We start from the raw sequence: 25,270 nt of genomic DNA, 5'->3' as shown, positions 1-25,270 counted from the left end.
CTTAACAGTTGGATCCTTTATTCTGGGCTTGCAGCTGCTAGTTACAACCACTGGCAAACAGATCAGTCTGTTAGCCATTGCTAAGAGCTCCACTCCAAGATCATTTGTTTCATCTTTGGTTATCCAGGCTTTTAATTGTAATATTAGGGCAAGCCCTGACCCTTGTTTTGCTTTGAACCAAACAAACACAAATCTCATAACCAGAATCCAAGAAGCATTTAGGGACATTCAAGAGGCTCTCCTCTAGAAAATGATGGGAAAGGGATTTTGACCCCGGCTTTGACTCATTCTATTATTGCTGGGATACAAATCATCAAGCCTTCACATCCTTTCTCATTTGTCTCAAATCGTCACTTGATTAAGGGCTTAAAGTTTAAAATCTTCAGGCTCCTCTTGGACTTTTCTGGTCAGAGTTTGGTTCCAAATGCACCGTGCACCTCTGACACATGATTTAATGGGGTTGTCAGTTTAGTAGTAAAGATATCATTAGATTTACTGGCTGGAAGTTGCAATTAGATGAACTCTGACTAAACCCAAGATGCATGTTTTTAATTGTGAGGGCAATTACCTGTCACAACAATTTACAAAGGGTTGTGATGGATTCTCCGTCACCAGCAACTTTTAAATCAAGAGTGAATGCTTTTCTAAGAGATGCTATAGGGCAAAGAAGAGTTAATTCAGGGAAGTCCCACGATCTATATCACAGGAGATCATACTCAATGCTCAATGGTTCCTTCTAGTCTATTAATATTATTGTGTTTGGAGTAAACTGGAAAGTATTTGAAATCAAGTGGAAAAGACAAGGGTACATTTTCATCCTGAAAAGTGTTCTAATAGAGAGCATCCACCCGTTTTAAAACATCCAGCACCACTGTGAAACTGTTTATCACTGAACTTATAGTAAGATCATCAATCTCCACTCCCATTTTATACACAGCATGAATCTGCAAAACCTCAAGTTTACAGTAATTAAACCCCAATAACTCTTGCTCGAAAACAAACATCAAGGAAATATTTTTACAGAGCCCAATCCTGCAGTCATTATAAAGGCAAAATTTCTAGGACACGTAAGAAATCAGTATCTATTACATGTACTGTTCATACAGTCAATCAAATTCACAAGCTTTGTATTTGTTTGTGGATTATTGTGAGAATAAAGTATGTGCAGAAGTATTAGAATTTCATTAGCCACTTCTGCTGAGGCTTTTGTGCAGGCTTCCAGGAAAGGGCTTGCTCGGTCATTACCATAAATTACACCAGAATATTAGTGATGATATAGCATCTTTCATTTAGGGGGGAAAAAAAAAGAAGAAGCTGCAACACACAAGTCCTTTCAGGAGGGCTGCCACTTGCCATCCCTTCTAGGTAATCAGATAGCCGTTAATTAATAAAACTGTCAGGTGAATCGTCCCGCTCTGGTCATCATTATCCATTCTGTAACAGAATCCTGCTATCATCACCACTATCCGCCCCATAGCTTCCAGCTCAATTAACTTAATGCTATGCAAATGAGAGGCTCTCCTCATCATTAGCTTATAGCCCACGAATGTTAATAACATAATTGGGCCTTCAACAGGGTAATTAGACACGATTTCTTCCATTAGTCTTACAAGGCTAATTATTGTTGATAGGAGAGAGGGGACAAGTCCCAGTGCTGCATGCAAAGAGGGGCATCTGGTTAAAGCAAATATAGACAAAACATCAACAAGGTAAAACAACAGTTGAGATCTATAGCAAGGTCAGGTAGGGGTGGGGGAAGGATAGCACTATGAGAAACATAGGAGCTACTGCAGAAATTCTCCGCGAGGCAGTAATTTATAATACCGTTCTGCTTAACGACGGAGCTCACGTACACTTAACACTGCAATAATGTGGTCACCAGAGAAAGTTAACAGAAGGGGCCTGTACAAGGGACAGTTTGAAAGCTGGATCAATATAACACCATACGTTTTTAATGCAAATGCATGGAAACAGGGAGCAAAAGAGAGACCTCCGAACTGGATTTGGTGCGATATTGTGTGTTGTTTATGTTTAAGGACTCAATTCTGCAATCCTAACGCAAATAATCCCATTAGCTGGGATTGGCCTGTCTACCCGAGTAACAGCTACTCAGTGCAAGTAAAGTTTGAAGAATTGGGATAACTAATTCTTTAGTAACCAGTGAATAGGATGCAATTCAGGAATGTAGTTATATTTTTTCCAAAAATAAATAACACTTTTTAATGGCGTTCAGAGGAACTCAAAACATCCTGCTTTTAGATATTCCTAAAATTGGACTTCCAGTAAAGTTTACAGCAAAAAAAGCTGGGCAGTAAATTTTTTCTCTCTCTTTTATATGAAGATATAAAAACTAAAGGCAAAATTGGATTCCACTTACGGTGAGGCAATCTCATTTGTGGAAGCTAAATGTCATAATTGGATACAGAATTTTGCTGAACACTTTGTATTTTGAATGGGAATAGACAGGAGTATGATATCTGCCGATTCTTAAACACCTGCAATTTAACTTCACCAATCCAGTGCTTTATCTTATATAGACTAAGGAATATGGGTAACTGAAGGGAAATACGAGGAATCTCAAAGTGTTGTATGGTTGAGGAAAAACATGATTTCTATATTTCAGCTCTGTGTTTTAAAACTTGGGGGCCAAATTCATGTCCAGTGCGAATCCACTGACTTCAGTGTAATTACACTAGCATGAACTCTTTTTTTTTTTTAATCTTTAGCTGGGAAATTATTTAAATTTAACTGTCCAGTCTTATATTTACTAAAATTGATGACATTTACCCACTGATAGTCAAATCAAATACCAACTATTCTGTAGTCTGCTCTCTGCTGAAGGTTAGCTTGACATACCACAAGAACATGTTTTAGTGAGATTTCTCAGAATCGCTGATTTAGTGGCCACCAGTAGAACATTTGTTGGAGTTCATATTAGGAAAAATAGCTATTTTGATTCCAAAAGAGTCCAAAAGCAATTTTATCATGTTAATTTTGACTATGTGCAATGTGCGACGTTGCTTTTAAATAGCTTGTAAGCTCCTGGGAAATAAGTAGTTGTAGGAAAATAAGCACAATAGGAGTTCAATCTGGAACCAAAAGAAACCCGCTTCAAAAGATATCCTAAACCACCCTATGGAAGTAGGTCTACAATGGCACCAGATTAGGATGGTGGTGGTTTCCATGTGTACATGATAGCATGAGATACAGAGCAGCAGAGTCAGAACCTGTGCGTGCATCTACACATGCAGTTAGCAAGTAGCAGGAAACTCCAGTGCAGTTTGTGCAGGAATCAACTGCTCCCAGGTGTAGCATTTTCACGTGCGCCTGAGACAGCTGTTTGAGCTGCGGCAGAACAGCTCCAGCTGGCAGGGGGGCCCTGGGGTCAACCCCAGGCTCTGGATGGCAGCATCGGGCAGCGGATGGGCTGGCTGGGGCACAAGGGTACTCCAGTGCAGGGTTAGCCAGCTGATCCTTAGGGCAATGACCAACTACTCTCATTCAATGTGCAGCATTCACCTGACAGTTATAATCATCCCATCCATGTTATATTTGCCACGTGTCTTTCCAAGTCTTCAGCGCAGAACGGGTTTCATGGTCCTAGGTAAAAGCAGCGCAGTCCCTCTTCTATCTCTGGATTTCACTATGGGTCACGTTCTGCCAGCCATACAAAGACCGAATAACACCTTACCCCAGAAGCAGTCCCCCTTGATTCCAAACAAAACTTTCAATATGAAAACGGCGGGCAGGAGCCAGCTTTAAGTTTTTATTCCCAAAGTTCCTGGAAGCTGGTAACCAGAGAGTTCAAAGGTAATGTACATTTCTGATGTAGTTGCTTCAAAAGTAATTGCCCCTGCGCTCTCCAAGGCAGACAGCAAACGTAGTAACAGACTTTCATAAACTAAGTTTTAACCCACGGAGAAGTAAGAATGACCTTTCCACATTTACTCAGAATAATATTCACCAGGCTTTTTCTAGCACAAACACTGGAAATAAATGATAAAATGTCAACAGTCAATATGCTGGAAAATAATGGAATATCTTTCCTTTCTCTACTACACTTTTTCACTGTGGGCTCCACTGCAGAGTTCTTACGGAAATAAAACTTCGATCAACTTCACCTGAAGCATTTGGAGCCTTGGCGGACCAGTCCCAAGAGGATTAACACAGTGCAGCACCAGTTCAGCTCATAATTTCCCACCACAACCAAGACAGAGAGTAACATTTTGTTGCCTAAGGCAAATTAATTATTTTTTTGAGTTTTTATGCAGAGACAACCACATTGGGTCAGCTATTAAACTCTAGGGTGTTTGAGACAAACATCTGATATCCGTCTGGCCGGTGTAAGGTGCCTAGTGTCTTTGCTCTTAGATAAGTGCTCTGAGCCCCCTTGTTGATTTGTGTGGGATATTATCACCATGTGTTTGTCACCGTGAACCAGAATCAAAGGTGAGTCGGGTGCGTCTTTCAGACAATCTCTATTCTTCATTTCTAGGGCAGCCCATTTCCCTAGACATGTGTGGGAACAGTGTAGGCAATCTGAAGCTAATTTATGTTGATTCTCATCACAGATACAGATTCCTATCAAGGGACATGTCTATACTTTCCCAACCTTAGAAGAATGGCTGCACAGAGGAGTGTCAAACTGTTAAGGCGAGTTTAGGGTCTGACTCCCAAGGAAGTTAAATGCCAAGGAGGGGTAAAGGAATTCTTGTTTCAAGTGATTAAAAATCCCTGATTCAGAAGTATTTATACTTCCCAGTGAAACTCCAGCTGCATTCTGCATGGATGACAACCAACTTAGCAGAACAGGTAGGTAATGGAAAGGGAACACGAGCAGGGTGGTTGAAGTATCTTGCTATGACTCCAGGAGTGCAAATCCCTGTTCCGGCCTTGTGGATCCCTTTAGCTCCATTCAGCATCTACATCCTCTTCTAACGATTCAGGGCTTGGAACAGGTTGGTTGTCCATACTCTTTAATTTAGAGCAGGCCTCTCTTGGGCGAATCAGGTGACGTGTCTGTCTTCTCACTCTCAAGCACCTTGGTGATCTCAGAAATAAACTTGTCCAAATGATTCGACTCAAAAAGCCTCTCTCCTCAGGGCCCCACTCATTGTCCTTGGAGGAATTAAGAGAGAAGCAGGAGACTCTACCTTCCAAGGTGAAAGAAAGATTTCCCCTTCTGATCAGCTCTTTACCCTTGCCTTTATCTCTTTTTCCCTGCTGTTTTATTCTCATGAGAGACTCTGGAGGAGGGGAGTCCATTCCCAATGTGGGCTGGGAAGAGAGAAGGCTAGATGAGAAATGGAGGAGGAGGGAGAATGACTCCCCTGTGGAAACTAAGATGGGGCTTGTCAGGTTTAGAGGTCTGGACATATTAAATACAGAAGTCTCTACTTTATTAAAAGATCCCTGTTCCTCACTGCTTCTGGGGACGTGTGACACTGGCAGACAGAGCCGATCCATCCTTTCTGCTTACTGCTGTTTCTTGCTAAGATCCACAAGCTTGACGGAAGTAAGGGTGCAAGAAGGGGAAATAAAAAAGATTTCCCTTGTCCGCCAGGCCACAGAATTTCAACCTCTTGCAAGAGCAAGAAGCTGCTTCTACCAGTTGGGGGTAGGACACAGGAGTCGGGGTGCAATTAAATAGGCCACAAAGTATGCCATTGAACTGACTGTTAACACAAGGGGGATGGTTCTTTGATGATACAGCAATGTACTGCATATATATTTCTGTATACATACGTTACCTATACATATGTTCTATACAACGGGCAGGATGTGCCTGCCTGAAACATCTGATCAGCAAGTGTTGATCCCGATGGATTTAAATGAGTCCTACTGAGTCAGCAAGGCAGGTGACCTATTCTCCCTGTCTTCTAGAAAGAGTGGACAGAGAGTGTGAAAGCAACCAAACATGGGGAGAAGGTTAGAGCTGATCTTATTTTATCGTACTGCCATTTTCCGTTACTGCTAAACCCAAGCCCCAGGGGAAAAGAGGTATTTGGACTTCGCATGTTATATGGACTGTGTTTGTAAAGCTGCCTGCTCCCCATCTCCTTCTCTCTCTGCCTGGTTTTGGTGAAAATGATTATGCTGGTTTAAATATCTTGATCACCAAATTGTCTTCCTGAATTTTTTTGTGAAAATGAGGGGAAAGGAGGAAGAGCTCATTATAATGTTTACTCTCCACTGCTCGTCAGACTTTTGTATACTGCCAGTTATAAAGCATGCCTATTATAAAATGCATATAATACACCATTTAAATTAGACCCAAGTTTAAAAAATGTCCCTGCAAGATTTTTCATGCCAGAATAATTCAGTCATTATATGGTTTATTGATACATCTATTTGGGGACTTACCTAGTTCTTTGACAGGATTTTAATTAAGTCATTTGCCTTCATTTCCTTATCTATCTCGGTTACAGAGGGCAGCAAGGAAATGGCAATAAAGAGAATGTGAAGTTAGCTGATCTTTTAACAAAAATATTTCTTCTGATAAAGAAAAGAAGTCTGTGGAATACATATTCAGTGATAAGTATTCTAGTCCATGTCTGGTAAACTCTCAGATAATGGCAGCATGGTAGGGTCACCAGGGTTCTATTAGCTCAATTAATGAGGAGTAAGATAAGGCTAACACCTAGCTCTTCAAACGGCTAAAGAATAGAGCTGGTAGTAATGGAGTTATTAACCTTCGCCAGCCATTGAATTTTGCTGCTGATTCAAACTCCATTTCCTAGTTCAGGCCTCCATTAATAGGCTGTTTATTATCCCTAATCCACATTGGGATCAGCTGCAGAAATATGAAAGCTTCATGTAAAGACCAAATGGCAAAAAGAAAATCCTTTTTTGCATTCTAATTTTTCCCTTCTGTTTTGAATGTATTCGCAGATTCTGTCTTAGGAACAACATTATTCTTGCTCTAAATTATTTGCATACAAGCTATTACTAATGAGATAAAAAGGAAGTTTTAAAAATGTTCGACAAAAAGGAAGTGACATAAACTGAGGATGAAACCATGTCCTTCTGAAGTCTGATCAAGAAGCTCTAGTTTCTCCGGTACAAATGCTCTGGCATCATCTTCAAAGCATTTTCTACATTGGTAAAGAAAAACTTTGGGATTGGAGGACTGGGAATTTGAAGTATCATATCAACCTTGATGTGTTTTGTTGTTAGCTTATCTTCCCAACTCACTCTGTCCATCTGTCTGTTGTGTCTTATCTGCCATGTAGATTGGGGCAGGGGCTTTGTTACTGATCTAGCACACTGGGGCTCTGATCTTTGACTGGGATTCCCAGGCACTATTGTACAGTCAAGAATAGTAATAATGACTCCGACCAGCTCATAATGATAGGATTCCTTTGATCTGCCATGTAACTATCCTTTGATAAAGGCTGCTCAGGTCATCATGTCAAGCTGCCTTCCTTTTTGCTGACTGGGAATACACTGGTGCCATGTTTTTACAAGAATATCTGAATCTTCTGGGGACCTTTTAAAATAGAGGTATTGGAAAGATAACAACCAACCCCTTTTGCCCTAACTCTGGAGATACATTAGATCGATTTGCTCCTTGCTGCAATTGATGGTTCAGCATTTTAAGGACATGAATCTAATTCCACGCTTCTAGATTACACCTGAAAGGTTCTTCAGGCTCTCAGGAAGATCTGTTGTCCCATGTGAATCCTCCAGTAAGACAGACACACAAGCCATCCTGATCTGATCCTTCCTTTTGCTCACGAGAACACACCTCAGAGACAAATAGAAGGTAGAGGGCTAGAAAAAGGACCAATCTGTACATTGCATCAAATGACCATGGCGCTGAAGGCATCAGTGAGAAATTACATCCAGGCAAACACGTTTTGAGGTTTATCAGCAAAACTGCCAACAAAACCCAGGCCACAGGGCCACCTATGGTAGAAAAGTCCACTAGAAAGGTTCTGCAAGTAAACATGATCAAACTTCCATTTTCCCAGGTGTCCGGCAAAAAGCAAGAGGCCAGCAAAAGTCTGGCAAGGAGCAGGATGTAGCTCAGGTGTGCAAGGCCCATATGATTCCCTGAACCCTTCTGCTCTCTTGGCAGTCATGGCTCCAGCAATACCCACAGCAGAAATGAAGGCCGAGCCATCGTTTGAAACACTTTCTGAAGCAAAATCTCCAATGAGGGATGCAAATGTGCCAACGTGGATTTTAGCAGGTGTTGTGTTTAATTATCAAAGCATAAATAGAGTCTGAATTTAAATGAGGGAAACATGTTTCCTTTTGCTCAAATAACTAAAAGGGCTTTATGGATTATACCCAAATAAAAAAAACCCCAACCTGTTCTGGACTTATTTAAGTCATGAAACTTAGAGCTTGAAAAGAAATGATCGAGAAAAGTTTCACTTAGTAGAAAACAGAGGTCAGGAATAGTTGTTCTGCTAGTTTCAGGGGAGGGCATTGAAAAAAAAAACTTTATAGTGCAGGGCTTGAGTTAAAGGTCAGGCTACTTATACGCTCTTTGTAAGTCCGTATACACTCATTCAATATACAATATTAATGAAACAACTGATTTCTCGATGTTTCTTCCGTGTAACGGCAAGTTCTATTCTTTAGCACGCCTGGGCCAGTTCAGTCAGTTTGCAGAGGAATGTGGTCCTGTACCCCTAATTGATGCGAGCGTGGTCACTGTCATTTTGTTTAGCATTGGCTGAGACAAGCTGTGGGAGACAAAGCTAGTGGCAGGAGATATATAATAGAGTAGATTGTTGCTGGTGAACTTTATTTGAGTTGTAAGTATGGCAGAGAGCTGTAACTCTGTCTCACACAATTCTTACTTTTACAGAAAAATCCAAGTTTGATACTTGATTTGGCTTCTGGGTTTTTTCCAGGTGGTTGGAGAACAATTTGCCCAGGCCTACTCCAGCTTACTGCAGACAGAGGGTGGAAGTGGATAAACAAGATAATGCAAGTTTTTTTAAAGAGAGGCTTAACTATATATCAGAAACATTCAGAGCTGTATAATCTACTTCCTGTTATTGCTAAGTATGAACAGCAGAAACAGTTAAAACAACATATTACACCTGTTTTGATAAAAGACTGAATTAAACCCTTAGCAGCCACTGTCCAGGGCTTCTGAAGCTAAGATCAAATTGCATTTGGACTCCTGTTACTACCGGCACTAAGTGGTTAACAGTTTTCTTTTACTAGGTAGCCGAGAGACCACTAATAGATTCAGCTTCTTATTTGCCCTAAAGGCTGCCACAGTTCAACACGATTAAGATCCTGTCCACTTACGCAGTTACTGCATCATAAGGAAGACTGTAGAAGGCAATACATGTCTTCTCAGAGCACAGAAGACTAGTGGCACAGGAGGACATTCGTGTCTGATACAATCCAGGCTTTCCTGCTCCAGTCTGTAGACTAGCCTTGCTCTCCTGCAAATACTAATTAAAAAAAAAAAAAATCTAATACCTTACATTTTCCGTGTGAAATGAATTATTTTTCTCTTTGTTCTAGGGCAGTTCTTTGGATGCAGTGGTTGATGCTGTATGAGAGGGATTTTTTTATTATTATGTTTTAACAAACTTTATAGCCTATTTTGTTTTGTTTTCAAATAACTTTATTTTCCTTCTTTTCTACCATCAATTACTAGGTTTGTTTCTTTTTTCATAAGATGGAAGAGTCAGGAGACTGATCCTGCTCAATGCTATATAATTTAGTATTATGTGCACTAGGTTTATGAGGTGGGAGTCAGATAAAACATAGTATTTGAACACTAACCATTTATTAGCTCTAAAGAACAGATTTATGACTTGACAACCAGACAATAACTCTGTGTTCTGATCAGCCAAAGAGGTCTACTTTGAGTTCAAAACACAGTATAATGTACACTTTCAGAAATAATTTTGTTTACGGATGTGACTAGATTTTAATAATAAACTTGATATATATGTAAATTTATTTTAATCTAATTTCATCAACAGAGCCCTCCTAAAAATGAGACTTTGTAGATTGTTTTGTGTCTGATTTATAGATTTCTGCATGCTATTCCCACATTGATTTCAAGGCTATAATTCTATCAGAATTTTCTCCTGATGTCAAAAACACTACCACCGCAGATAGTGTTTTATAACTAGCATCAGAACTGGAGCTGAATTACTGCCTTGCTAGCCTGTGCTGTTCTACGTCCTTTTGTTTATAATCTCCCTCTCTTTTTGTATATATCTGATACTTCAGTTTCATAGAAGGAATCAGCTCCAAAATCAATCAGGTTAGCATGAGGTCTATTTTTTGCTCTTTACTTCAGCCCTGGTGTAAAATAGTCAGGGCCAAATTCTGCACTCGGATACGCATGTGCAGCTCCTATTGAAGTCAATGGAAACGTAGTGCATGGGTGAGCACAGGATTTTCACCGCAGAGATATTATAAACCAGTCACTTTACGAGCACTATTAGGCTTTGACCCTGCACACATGCACACATGTGAGTACTCCCACTGGATTCATTTACTCCTGCATGTTTTTACACACTCAGATCCTTAATTTTTTAATTGTATTTGAAGGTATCTCCTGGGAAGCTCATCTAACATGTTTCAGCCTCTTTCTCTCTCTATCTGAAGTCTCTCAGGAAATTATTTCACATTTTAAAACATTTCTTTTAAATTATCTTTTTATACCAAAGGCCTTTGTTTTTGCATAGTCTCCTTTTAAGCTGCACTTGCCATGCCTGCTAGCTCCCTACCCTTTCATATCCACAATTCCCCCTCTTTCTGTCTCACTCCAGCAAAATCCTACCTTTACTCTTCCTACTGTCTCCTTGGGTACAAGTCACAAGGAAAAGCAGTTTAGGGAGGAAAAATGTGGGCAGTTGAGTGTTGTTTTAAATATCTGTATGTTAGAATTTCCTTTTTCAGTGTTACTCTGGGGGTGGAGGGGAAGCCTTCCTGCAACTATAGGAATCAAGAATTTCTAATGTCGGCACTTATGATAGCCATTGGCTTGATCAACACACGAGGATGAATGGGGGACCTCTAGAGATGAAAGCAGGAGTCTCTGCAGGTTACACCAAAGAACCAAAAGCCCCGGCCTGTGTCCTCTGCAGACCAGACACAGAGGGCACGTACAAGCATTGCATTTAGATCGCCCTCATCAAGCTTAGGGTGATCTAAGTGGCTAAACATGCAAGCACTCATGAGGCTGAAATCACAGGGCTAAAAATGGTGTGCCCAATCTAAAGTTAGTTCATTTTAGAGGTGAATTAACTTTAACTCAGCCTGGATTAACCCTATGTAAAATGAGTTAACCTGGCCAAACAAACACCTGCAAGGAACCAACAGCATAGCCCCAGGGCTGGGAAGTCCAATCACAGCCCCATAAATCTCCCCAAAACTGGGCACCCCCCCTGGACTCACCAGCTCCCTGTCCATGGACCTGCCAGCATCACCCTGCTTACTTACCTTTGGCTGTCCACACAAGCATCTTCAATGCAAGAGAAACTGGTTGGTTTAGGCAGACCAAAGTAACCCATCTACCCCAGGTTGGGTCATCTGAATACTTTTCACGCCTGAATGGCGGCATACAGTATAGTCTCATGACGTCATAACAGTCCTGTTAAAATGGTTGAGTAATCTGTCTCCTAAGATTTGTTTCCCTAATACTTCAATCCTGAACACACTTTTAATAAGCTAAAATAATAAACAAGTCTTGTACTGTCTTTAAGTATTTGATGCGAGACAGAAAAGAAACTGAACTCGTGGTGAGGTCTTAGTGATAGTAAACCTTTTCTATGAGAGCACACCAACACCAGTGTAAATGAGCGTATTTCCCACCCTGCTGTAAACGACCCATACACACTGGATATAATCCAGTGCATTAATGGTAACTCACATACGCAACCCTAAGGCAAACATCAACCACAGCTTTCTCTCCAAAGCTTGGCTGTTTTTATTGTTTCTCTGCAAGATCTCTCTATTCTAGCCCCTATTTCTCTTCCTTTCTTTCTGGGAGAAAGACTCCGACTCCTACATCCCTGGTTAGAGTTAATAGGATGTTATCTGTCACTGTGACTCCCCTATAATCATCCTACAAGGAGGGTTCAAGCACCTGACATTGTGATAACCCATTGCTAGACTCCTAGACCAGGTCTCTCACAACTAGCATAAACTAGTTTGTGGTTTAAAGCTTGCATAGTCACAATGACACACCTACTTCTAAGTACAAGACTTCTCAGAGCTTCTTTATGTAAAGTGGGATTTTCTGAAATGCTTAGTGCTGGCCTAACTTTGCACCCACTGAAGTCACTGGTAAAAGTCCTGAGGATGTCAGTACAACCCGAGTCAGGCCAGTACTGAGAGGTTTTCAAATCTTACCCTTAAGTTCCTGGCCTGATCCTGACAAATTAAAAGAGGATCACCCAAAGGGACAACAGTTTAGCCATAGAAATGCTGGCTTTTCCAGGAGCCCAGAAGAAGTGGATGAAAGGAATAGCATGCTCTGCTTCTGCAAGGAAGCATTATTTTTTATATTTTATAGCTGATAACACAAACTCCCCAAGTTAGCAGAAGCAAGTGTCTGACATTATTCTTGCTTGCTATAAATGAATAACATGGTTACCACACATTTTGTGAAAAAGTCTTACCTGTTTGGAATCATTCTTATTCTTTCCAGCTGCTCTGCCTGATCTAGGTCTCTTGGGAAACCGTGCAGCACCCAACCGCTGGTCATGCAGTCTAGTCTGTTTAGACGATCTGCCAGTATCTTTAGAACAATGTTATCTGGGACTGGAGAGGATTTAAAAAAAAAAAAAAAGCACTTATTTCATATGCTGAATCTCCACCACGAAGCACATAGCACAGCACTACTTTTGCTTAGACTATGATGTGAACTTTAATATAAACAGGTATTATCGGTAACAGTTGAAAGCTATAAGCTTCTAGGAGTAGTCAGTGTGTGCAGCTACACAGTGAGACCCCAATTAATTGAGGACACTCAGACTTGTGCAATATAACTGATAATAAATAGCTGACAGTGTGTGAAAAGTGATTTTTTTCTCAAAATCATATAGCTACATCTAGGTCTATCCATGTTTTCACACTGTTCTGTAGTCCTACATTGTGCAACACAATCATAAAGAAGCAAAGAAACAATGAGTTTTCCTGAGCTAAATACCCACTTTTTGAAAAATAGCAATTTGAGCAAATTAAACTTAGCAAATCGTATTGGTTCTTTCAGATCAGGCTATCCAGGAAGTTTTCCTAGCGTATTTAGTGGCCTGAGGCTTTGATGCATACACATATATAAATGCATACACACACATGCACACACACACAGATAAAATGTCTATGCCTATAAAGTTACATTTCCAAATGTGAAATAATTGTAAGGTTTTGTACTCCTGTCTTCCCAAGCTTGCAGTTAAGAGTTCTAGTTCCTCTACTGCTGTTCACTGTTATGGCAAGAGGGTAACATTAACAAGTGAACAGATTCACATCTGCTTTTTGGAACCAAGATATCCATTCTGTATGTTATGAAATACAGGAAAAAGGAGGGCTGGATCAGGTTTTCTCTGTACCTGTCGTGAATTAAAATGCGTCAATCAGGGGGTTGGACTCGATGATCTGCTCATGTCCCTTCCAATCCTAACATCTATGAATCAAGATGCTTAACTTTCATTATTTATTCCTGCTTTCACATAAAAACAAATAATTTAGCAGTTAAGCAAGGTTAGCTGCTGAACTTCTAAAGGCTGGTCTGATGTATTATGATTATAAGCAAATACCCATGTTGCACCATGAAAATAGATAATAAGCATTACTGAAAACAAGCATTTAAAAAACTTTTTAAGAAGCAAGGTACATCCCTCCTCTAGTATTAGTACAGCATGGCTAGCACATTATGGGCCCTACAGGAAACAAATAAGAATAACAAATCGCCGCATAAATTCAAACCAAGGAATATTGATGTTCCACGATTCAGCCTGCCACAGCATTTGCACACAACAATACAACAAGTTCTCACACCAGAGTCCATACTTCAGCTCTGTAATGCCATAACTCATGTTAGGGCAGGCTGACAGGAGCACACCTGTATTTCAGTTGGGTTGGTGTCACCAGTACAATAGTTCTGCTAGTTCTTGAGTACTGCAAGGCGCACAGTGCATCTCGTGTTTTTAGCAGTTTTTAAAACAACAATAGTCTAATCCTTTTTCTGCCTCCTTTTCCTAAGCTCAAAATTTCTGCATTTCTCAAAACCTTATACCCTTTACGATATAATTCACCATTTCTCCTTTTAGAATGGAATCACTCAGTTTACAGAATTGCTCTCAGGATTCAATGTACCAGCAACAATGAAATAAAACCATAGGGAATTAATTAGAAAACTGATCAGGACATTAATTGAGGGTACCCACTTCACATTACACAAAAGCAAGTTAAGAATAATACTGTTCTCCACAATGCTTCTGCTAAAAGGAAACTGTAATAGAATATAATCATTTCCAGTCACTTGATCCACTGTAAAAGGGCAAAGTCAAAATAAGTTGTTCTGCCAAACTCCAGATATAAAATTAACTATGAAATAATGAAGCAGGAAGCAGCCATTTTATTAGATAGAGGCAATGAAGATCAGAGCTGCAGCCAGACACACAAGGGATAGCAGGAGACTCCCAATGCTCTTTTTAGCAAATTCTGTTTTGTCTCTTAGATTCATGGATTAGCACAGAAGCAAAAAAAGCCTGGGGAAAAAAATGAAGCATTTCCAAAAAAAGAATAGTGGAACTTAGCTGCTGTTTCCTGCATCTCTGTCTGGAGCTCTTCTCACCCTGCCTTGGTGCACTTCTTTTGGCAGTGATTCCTGTTGGAACCATCATTATAATCTCCGGACGCAGAAGTCCGAACTCACATCAGCGGTGACTCTGAAACACTGTCAGGAACCTTTAAACACAACTTTAAAAAGGAACGGAGATGGGTGGATTGTAAGGGATCCTCTGAATTTAGGTGCCAAGTTCTTTCCAATTTGCTAGGGGTAAGAAGGAACCCCAAACCCCAAGGAGTGGTTCAGTGGAAACCGTGAAGAAAGTCTTGTGGAATTAACTCTGCCCCAGCACAGGGCTTGCGACAGAGCAGGGGATGACTCTGACTTCTTCATGCTGCACTAACTGTTTCTTTGAGCCAGAGTGAAGCAAGAATAAGAAAAAGAAAAGGGGAGTAGGGGGGAATTTGACCGTAGACTGAATCAACAATCCATCAGTTAATAGGCTGACTGCTGTCCAATGCATCAGGCATCTCCACAACGCTGTAGGATCTCTCCGGTATTCCCAGAAATACTACTAATTTTAGTGAAATGCATCTGTATCACAGCAACAGAAATGGACAGCGGCAAAGCACTTTATTTATTCAGTAGTGTATAGATGTATATACATGCATCCGCACCCAATATATATGTTTACACATCTTCTTGCATCTCACTAAGCTTGATGGCAAGAAATGAAGCATAAACAAGTCAGACAGCAAGCTCTGCTCTATACCTGATTAGAAAACATACCTATCACTTTTACACAATAGGGGAAGATAGCTTGTAGGCTGTTCAGTTGCATTACAAAGTACATCAACCGCCCTTAACAGAAATAGTCACATTTAAAAAGAGCTGCATTAAAACCATAACATCCCTGGCAGACCAGGGGGAAAAAAAAGAAAAAAAAAATGTGTATTACTCTTACTTCCTTGTGTTACAGAATAATGAAAAACTGGGGGATCTGGAATTTCTTTTTGCTTACGTGGAACTCTGTGGCGATTGTGAGGGTAATTAATAATGAGTAATTGGAGTGGCGCACAGTCTCCAGCTAACTAGCCCTGGTTCTGCTGGCCTCATGCACATGACCCAGAACGGTAGGCAGCAAAGTATAATTTAGAGCCCTTCTGATGAGGCAGTCAATCTACATGCTTTGGGAGGATTATGAAGCACATGAGCCTTGAATAATCGATTCCTTTTCAACCTCATCTTGTGTGAGTTTCCACCTCTGCCTCTGGAAGTTGGGTGAATGAGGCTCTAGAGAGGTTTTTCATCTTTAAAGAAGTCCAAAGATAAGATTCTTTTAGAAATTCCCATTTGTGAAGACTATTAGCTGAGAAGGATGTTCCTATTATGGAAGCATATCTCTACTGAGTGGTGAGATCAAGAAGCAGGGATGAAATTCACCCAGTAGCATATAGCCCACAACACAGCAGAACGAAAATGCTACCAACGTGCTAGAGAGGGCTAAGTAGCTGCCATCAAGGGACACAAGGGACTTCACAATCTGCATGTGTGGTGGACCTGAGCTCCAGTCCTCCAGAACAGCCCCGTGTAGAAGTGAAAGATCCCGAATTTAAACGAGTCCTTAAGAGAAGAGGAAGATCCATCCTATCTTCAATAAAATATGTTTAACTTGCTGGGATCCTATGATCCTTGCTGACTTCCTGCCCCTGGGACTTGATGACCCTCCGGGGTCCCTTCCAGCCTGAATGTCTTTGAAATCTATGAAAATATAGATGGATAACCTTTAGCAACATGGTGGTACGTATGGTAAGAACCACTGGAAAATCCTTACGCCTAAACAACAGATCTTATATACAGCACTACCTGCAATATGTTGTGATGCTTTGCTGGTGAAGTATGTTCTTAAAGCCATGGTACATTCCTGCCATTATATGCTTAATAACTTAGCATGAGTCCATTATCTCAGAGCCATATGTCCACCACATCACTTGAATTATATGGCTGAATTCCTCGAATTAGACAGGCAGATGGAACTGGTCTCTTAACCTAAGAAGTGATCCAACCAATTAAAGACTGAAGCCCACTGAAGGCACAGGGGTGTGAGCTGCTACTTTCACGCTGTCACCTTTTCTGTGAACAACCAGAGAACGTCTGTCTCCAGGAAGACAGCACAGGATACTTACTGCACACCGCCACGCGCACTTTTCAGAAGTCTCGAAGTACAGACTGCTAAGAACAGGCTGCGGGCACTGACGGGAAATCATCTTTGAATCTACTACACTTTCCAAGAGCTCCAAACTGTCCTGCAAGCCCCACTCACGAAGCTCACAGGAATGTGGCCAATAAACTGGAACCCTTCTAAAACATCTATAGGAGGAATATAAGACCAGCAGAGCGATGGGTTTAAAAAATGGCATTATTACAGTCTGTTAAAGGAAGCAAGTACAGGAGTAAAAAAGTAAGAGCAGAGGCGCTGAGGCTCACCAGAGGCCACATCAATGAAATTGCACTGAAAGGTTTCTTTCAAGAGCAGCAAGGTGGGAAAGCTCTTTGCGTACATACCAAGGAGGGAGGAAAAACACTTCTGAGTTTACGTATGTTATTCCCCCCTGCATGCATGTACAACTAATTTATCAGGCACTATAACCTTTATTAAATAAACCTGCTAGTCAGATCCCAGAGAAAAGCACCAGCCTGTGCATGATCCAAAACTATGGATCAGCAAAGGATACTTTTGTAGAGCTGCCAAAATGTTTATGCTCCAAGCTGAATCTCTCTCGTATTTCAAATGATTCCTCCCCAGTAATTTTTCCTTTAAAATGTAGACTTGAAGGATACTGACTCTCTCCTCTAAACCTATAAAACCTTGATTCCAAGTACAGTACAAATGCATTCGCAGGTCTGGATCCTGTCAGCTTTATGCTGCAAAAAGGTTAAAGTCCCTTTGATAATACTGTCCACTTAGCCTTTATCCTCCTCTTAGACAGAGATTTTTCAGCTAGGTCTAAAGTCTTTTCCTGTTAATTCAGATGCCTGAGGCTTGATCTCAAGGCTTGACAGTTAACATTTTGCCCTGAGTATAAGCTACTGCCAAAGGCTACTTCCCTGGATTGTCCTGTCAACCCTAAATTTAGCAAAGTGTGAGATATGAAAATCCTACTGTTCCACGAGCATTCAGATTATCCACACTGGATAATTGTATTTGATTCTTCCAGGGAAGCCGCCAGTCTTCTTCCTGAACTCAAGGTTGTTAGAGACCATATTCATTTGTTTTTTAATGTGCTGAAGAGGGATTTAAACAATGATCTGTTGCAACACAGACAGACCGGTACCTTAATTCAATCTTGCCAGTGAGCTGGGTTTGTGATAATGATAGGGTTTTCTCATCACATGCCTAGGGAAACACATAAAAAAATACAAGTCTGTACCATTGCAATGGCTGCTCAATGTGAACAGTAATAACTACGGGAGAGAAGCATGATTTTTGGTCGCCGGCACAAAACGGAAGGAAAAAAAATTCTCCTTGCAGTGATATTGGTCAGGGCTTTGGGGCAGTTTTCACTTTGCGCTGGAGCACTGAGCGGGAACATATAAGTGAGTGACACGTGTTCAATTCCCTGCACTGACGGGGGGTGGAGGGCATCAGATGCCGGTGAACAGCAGTCATCTAGTCTTCTGTTGCTTTGAAAGTGAATTTATTCATTCAGAGGCTCAGACACAGTCTGTCTCAACCCCTGGGGTACGTGTATGGACTCAGGTACAACTCTAGAAAACTCAGAAAGCTTTGAAGATGACTCCCAAAGCTGCATTCAGTCCAAGGCCACAGCATATAGGAAGGAGGGTTATATAAATTAGGCTTTCCAGCGGAAACTGAGGCTTGGACTTCAAGGGGCAGCTAACACAGTAGGGCGATAGCCGAGCGCTTATTAATTCCTTAACACTGCGGCTGCATTTATGGTTAGGAGCCCCCTCCCCTGCTTGTTGCTCTCACATGCTCCTCAATGATATTACCCAAAATCAGAACTACTATAGGACCTGCCTATGATACTAATAAACCCAGCAGCGACTGCATTAGACAGGCGGCTCTGACGTGTTGTTTGTTTATTATTTACTGCCACCTGCCGGTGAAATATTATTCCTGCACCAGGCAGCTGATCACGCCAGCCGCGAGATAGAAAAAGGCAAGGTAAAATATTATGAAACGGAGAAAACGCCGGGTGGAAATCTCAATTATGCATTTCTCCAGAATCTCATCTGATGAAGGCTGAAAGAAGAAATACGGCCAGCTCTATAATAGGCTTTTTGTTGGTGTACACACTCCATCGAGTTTCACATGATTATTTACCTATTGATAGCTTGCAATTTTAGCTAATTGGCTGGTAGGGATATTTTCAGGAGCCCTTTTCCCAGTCTTTTGTTAACTGTAGAGATGTGGCTACATCTAGCGCCGTGATCCTAGAAGCATTGCTATTTATTTATTCTGCAGTTCATTTTAATAGAGTTGGTAAAGAGACAATATAATAAATAACCAAAAAAAATCTATATATGTAGCATTTTGGAGGCACTATACAAATATTAAATAATTCAATTTAAAAAATAAGCAACAAGGCATCCACCTACTATTTTCTCAGCACATATTCACTCACTCTATACCTTGTTATGATGATGTGGGATTTTTTGGTAAGAATTTGAATAATCATTTTCCTGCAGTAAAACAAAATCTAATCAACGACACGATTCCATTCCACAATCTCACTTTATCTCACTTGGAGCAAATTTGGAGTTTTTCAATTCTGAACATTTTACAGAGATAATATGGTGCACATTTTAAGAACTGGGGGGGTTTTGTTCATTTTTTAAACAGAAATTATTTAAAGGTGGAATTAAAAGATTTTTTAAAATATATCTAGGATTTTAAATCAATGACAAAATGCACACCTAGAAATAAATTAAATACATTTTAAAGTGAATGGTATTGATCATTCTTTTTCTTAGCTGCTAAGCCTGAGTCAAGACTCTTTGTTTGCTCCATTACCTGTGATGGTAACCTTTACATCTAAAAGACTGTTAGGAATACAGCTCCCAGCACTGCTTTATCTGTTAGGGATATTTTCAATTGTAGCAAGAAAAACACAGCTACTGGAGCTGGCACATAAAAACCAATCTGACTTCCCTCTTAAATCAATTGCAATTTTCCATCCGTACCACATTCTGCTACAGAGGGACCCCCTCAAACACAGAACTGCAACATGATCTAGTGAACTGAGTCTGACGGTAGGAGCCAAATGCCTATGTTCTCATCTAAGCGGGCTTATTTTGCGGCCGGAAGGGAGTTACTCAGGCTGTCTGCCTCAACATTTCCATCTGCAAAATGGGAAGCTACTTCTGCTAAGCTGTACTTCTAATTTAAAAAAATTTACATCATGAATCTGCTCTTCATGTGTATTTGGAGTTTTATATGCTAAGATTAGGGATAACAAGATACCATATTTAGACAAGAGACAAGGGTTTGTACTATTTTTTTTGTCTTTTGCTTTCATACTATATTTTACTCCTGTTTGCTTTCACCTTATGAGAACAAACTGGTTGCTCCAGCTCCTGAAGTATTCCTAGAATGGTTAGTAAAATTCCAGCTAAAGTGCAAATTCTTTTCCTTTATTGTTTCTACCTGTATGGCCCCACGAAACACATTAGGGTTTGTGACCAAGGGAAAAAATTTGACCTGTGAAAACATGCCTGGCAGTGATCCTACGCAGGAAATGAAAGACTGCAGGCAGATACTTGGGGGAAACAAAATCTTCTAACTTTGAACCTTGGAAAATTAAAAAAAAAAAAGGTTATGGTCATTGGGGCAATACATTTGGAAGCTCAACAGGCTCAGTTTAAAAATACCTGGATAACTAAACTGCTTATTCATGTTAATGCAGTGTTTTTGCAAATGGAAAATGTTACATAAGAGGTAAATGTATTTCATAAACCTCTCTTTTAAAAGCAATTCCGTTTTACAATACGGCCTGATTCTGCCTTCATAAAATGTATTCAAGAAACCAAGTCATCAAATGAATACCCACAAGCCACTGGCATATTCAGCAAGGCAACAGGGGCAGTGGTGGAAAAGGGAATAAGGCATTTGTAAGCGTTTCAATAATGATCGTCAGTAGAAGGAATAAAATGTATGTTAAAACATTAACACTTGGTATTTGCCCTGTGCTTTGCCTCTACAAAGCACCTGACAAACACAAGGCCCAACCCTGGGAGGTGCTGGACATCCTCAACTACCCTGAAGTCAATCAGGATATAGGGCACTCAGCACACTGCAGGATTAGGTCCACTGACTTCAACAGGAGAAATGGGCATCCGCGTACATTTGCATATCCCATCTTGCACCCTTTACTCGTAGGAGTAAGGACTACCAATTATGTGCAACTGTAGTGCAGATAATAATGGTAAATAAAAGCTGTAGGATCAAAATCCATGGCAAAACACTCACTAACCTCAAGAGGAGCTGGCCCATTAACTAATTCATAATCCTCCAATGTGCTCTAGAAAACACCCTCTCTAGAATAGTCTGAAATAACCATGAACATTATGTCCGTTTGCTCTGGCCTGGGTGTCTGGATGAGACCTTCATCTTTAATATGATGGTCTTCAGATTTTTTTTGTTTCTTTGTAGAGTGATTCTCATTGCACCCTATTTCCAATCTAAATATTTGGTAATAGTATCTGTCAATTTTGGCAGGTCAGTGTTATAAAGGAAGACACGCAACAGATTCTATGATCTTAAATTAAAAGAAAAGGGGGCACTAATTTCCTATCATTGTAGTGATTCAACACATCAGAAAAAATTAAGACTTAAAGTCCAGCAAGCAGCAAACAACCTACAGTCCACATATGGCTTTTTTACTCTATAGCCTCTCACCCTTTATTAAAACATTAGCATTTAAAAAGGAAAAAATAGATATATTTTATTTTATTTTGTTCTTCTGACCACCAATTTTCTACTAGTGGAAAAAAAAAAGGCTCCTGCCTATTTTCCATAAAGAAATCTTTGTAGCAGTCCCAGTGGAAAAGTCAAAAGTTTGACTTGAAAAACAGAGCTACTTCAAAAGCATTGTCAAACAGAGGTGAAGGTTTCTTAAAAATGCATAAATTAAAGTATGGTGTATTAATAAATATCTATATTACTTTACACTTCATGTTTTGGTATCTCTCTCTGTATATATCTAAAGGTGTGTATAGATTGTCCAAGACAACATATAGCATTGGTGTAAATATAACTTTAATAAAAAAAAGAAAATCAATTTGTTTATTAGTTACAGTTTGGACTGTGTGTGTGTGTGTGCGTGCGTGTGAGAAAAATGAAAGAAAATGGAGAGTTTTTTTCAATAATAAAAAGGGAGTTGCACTGCAGGGCCCCTAAAGCTTGTGAAAAATTAAACTCGACGGATTCAAACTGTCCTATTTCCACTTCAAAAGAGAAGAGGCACTGAGCTCTTCCCAACTTATCTTCAAACGCCCAGCACCCTAGAAAGTTTCTTTAAAAAAAATAAAGTCTCTAGTTCCCCCAAGCACTGTACCCGTTACTGTAGCTGCTGTCTCTCCCTCTTCTAATTATACCCATGTGAGTCTATTAATCAACTTGTAAATTATTTAGAGAGCCATGCGCTGTCTTCAGCTAGTACAAACACACTGCATGCAAAGACTTGCTGAAAACCAATGGAGTTCCCAAAGGGTCTCTACAATGTTCAGACGGCTTGCAGCTCGCCAGCACAGCGCTGTTAAAAACTAGAAATAACACTAAGCTTACCTCCTCAGATAGAAAGATTTACTTATCCTTTCAACTCTGAAACTCTTTGCAAGTTTTTAACAAAAGAGGAAGCTGCTCTATTGTCAAATCTTTAGCTCACACTTAGTGATGAGAATATTAATTTGACGTGAAAAAAAAAAAAAAAGCAAGTGCTGCAGCAAGGCTCTGATCACAGTCACTGGGGACCCCAACTTTCAGAGGCTACACCAAACGCACCCCTTTAAAATCATTCTGATTTAGAATAAATAAATAAATAAATCTACATCTGTGTAGCACTAACATTTTATTAGAAACGGGAGAAATTAGGAACGCACAGATTTTATCCCCCATATACAGAATGCCACTGGGGACAACTTCAGATATTACTATTTTATGAACAGAAAAAAGAAGGGTGGGGGGGGAAAACCAACACAGATTGTTTGTGTTCATCTTGAAGAGGCTGGAAACAGTGGGATGTTGTCTTTCTTCCGCAAATCAGCTATATTTACCTCCCGAATCTTCATTTTGGTGGAAAAGCCATTACCCAAACTAATAGCAGTTTTCCCAGCTGAGAAGCAGCATCTAGCTTTTTTACATTTTGGTGCTTACTGTTGATGCTTCTTTCTAATTTTTCTTGGTTAAGGATCCTGCAGTCTAGCACAGAGGGGTGTGAATAGGCAGCGATTCCTCCATCCTATTTATTCAATAAACACCGGCAGAGCATTGAAAGGGATATAGTGACGCATGGGTCTGCTTCTTATCTGAATGATAACCCTGAGGGTCTTGCAATGACCACACTGCCCAGCAAGTTACTGCTTTTATTCTCATTAATAAAAAGCAAACATCTCAAATGCCTACAGCAAGATTAAAAAAAAACAAAAACAGATATCCTTTTTGCAGTTTTTAATGTCCTCCTGAGGTATCAAACCCTGACAGGCATCTGAAAAATGGTAAACATATATACTGCAAAAGCAGCATTAATGCGCGCCTGTGTTCTCACCAAGACCAACTTCATATGCAATCTAGCTCTACTAAGAAGAATAACCTGGGGAGGGACAGCCGTGCATAACGTCACTGTCATGTCAACAGCGGGTATATGAATGGTCCCTGTGCTTGTGCATCCATCGACCATATCCCAAACGGGGAAGGGCCCGTGGTGGAACGGCTACTTTGTGACACTTCAGAAGGGAATCAAATGGAAAGGATCAGTTTAGGCCTGGGCTCCTGTTGCTGGGTGTGGGTTTTCTAGCACATGCCAATGCACTGAGATATCAAGAATTTGCCTTTAAACACCTCTGATCCAAAAGTATCAAGAAAAAGGGTGAGAATGGTAACATTACCAATTGCAATGACACCCAGTAACTCTGCTAACCAAAGGAGGGCATGGCATTTTAAACTAATTGGATTTATCCACCAGAAATCTGGGCTGAGCCACTATTTCAGTCTGCTGTCCAAAGCAAATTAAGCAATAATTCATGTTTAAAACTTGATGAAAAAAAAAGATCAAAGAACCCCTAAGAAAAAGCGTATGCGTTCCAGATGAGTTACCCAAAGGATGACTCTATGGGTATGACAGGCAAAATTTGGTTGCTAAACTTCTCAAGGAAAATACATTTTTAAGTATCCAGTGGGCACTGTGTAGAGTAGTGGCCTGGGAAATTAAAAACGCATGAACTCAAGGATATCGATGCTGCCTCATTAAACAAAATAAATCACCATGCACAAAATGGATGAGTTAAATAAAGGAAGAGTTCAGAACTTTGGGAGAGTAAGGCTGCCAGAAAAATGCAGAGAATAGAAATGGATTGAGTTTGATTATGGGGTGAATAATAGAACTATCTGAATGAAAAACTGGGGTCCTCTGGTGAGGTGTGGGGTACATGTAAAAGAAAAAAAAAAATCACAGAAAAAACATCCCTCTGCAACACCAAGATTAATTCCAATTATTCACGAATCTCTATCAACAAGGAGAGGACCTGAGCTTGTGTACCAGAACACTGGAATTGATACAATCCGGCTAAACGCCAACTTTTCGAGAAGGAAGCACAAAACTTTTATGATTCTGGTTTCAGATTTAACATGCAATGCACAAAAATTCTCATCTAAACTCCAACTCCTTTATGTTGGGTAAAAAAGCTGGAGCAGTGCAAAGAGGTTCAAAAAGGCCCAGCCCTAGATCAAAGAGAATTCTTCCAGCATAGGAACCAAGGAAGGGGGACACAGGCTGTTTGCTGAGGAACTCTCACAAGTCCTGGCATAAAGAGTATATCGGGGGGATCTGGACTGGGCCTTGAAGATGAAGCCCTAACACTTAGAAGCCTGAAGATGCCGGATAGCATTCGCACTGAACCCAAGAGAAAAACGGCTGAGCCCCGTGACTTCTGGGGAGGCAGGTTGCCTAGTGGACGGAACATCGGACTGGGACCCAGGAGATACGACTTCCATTCCCAGCTTTGACATACGATTGCTGGGAGACCCTGGACAAATCATCTGACGTCTCTGTACCTCAGTTTCCCCATGTATAAAAGAGGGATAATAATACTTCTCTTCTTTGTAAAATGCCCCTAACATCTATGGAGGGAAAGCACCCTGTCAGAGTTAGCACAAGGTTTTAAATTAGATTCCCAGGGGAACCGCCAGAAGCACCATTGTATAAGTCATCTTACAACTGGATAAAGCATTCAAGGGAGACCCACAGTGGAACAGTCTCAAATATACTAGGAAGCAAACTGGATGACTTTATAGGGCTATTC

The 25,270-nt window shown here is 40.4% G+C and overlaps 1 protein-coding gene across 1 annotated transcript in view; it reads right to left on the bottom strand.

Annotated features, from left to right (window-relative positions):
- Positions 1-25,270, bottom strand: part of AK8 (adenylate kinase 8) — an 87,019-nt gene that overhangs the window by 21,715 nt on the left and 40,034 nt on the right. Inside the window, exon 11 of the mRNA XM_006029800.2 lies at positions 12,615-12,756. Coding sequence (XP_006029862.1) covers positions 12,615-12,756 — 142 coding nt within the window. The remainder of the gene's footprint in view (positions 1-12,614; positions 12,757-25,270) is intronic.

This window comes from Alligator sinensis, unplaced genomic scaffold, assembly GCF_000455745.1.
Source record: "Alligator sinensis unplaced genomic scaffold, ASM45574v1 scaffold829_1, whole genome shotgun sequence".
In the NCBI taxonomy this organism is placed as follows: domain Eukaryota; kingdom Metazoa; phylum Chordata; order Crocodylia; family Alligatoridae; genus Alligator; species Alligator sinensis.
This window is presented reverse-complemented; position numbering and strand designations above follow the sequence as displayed.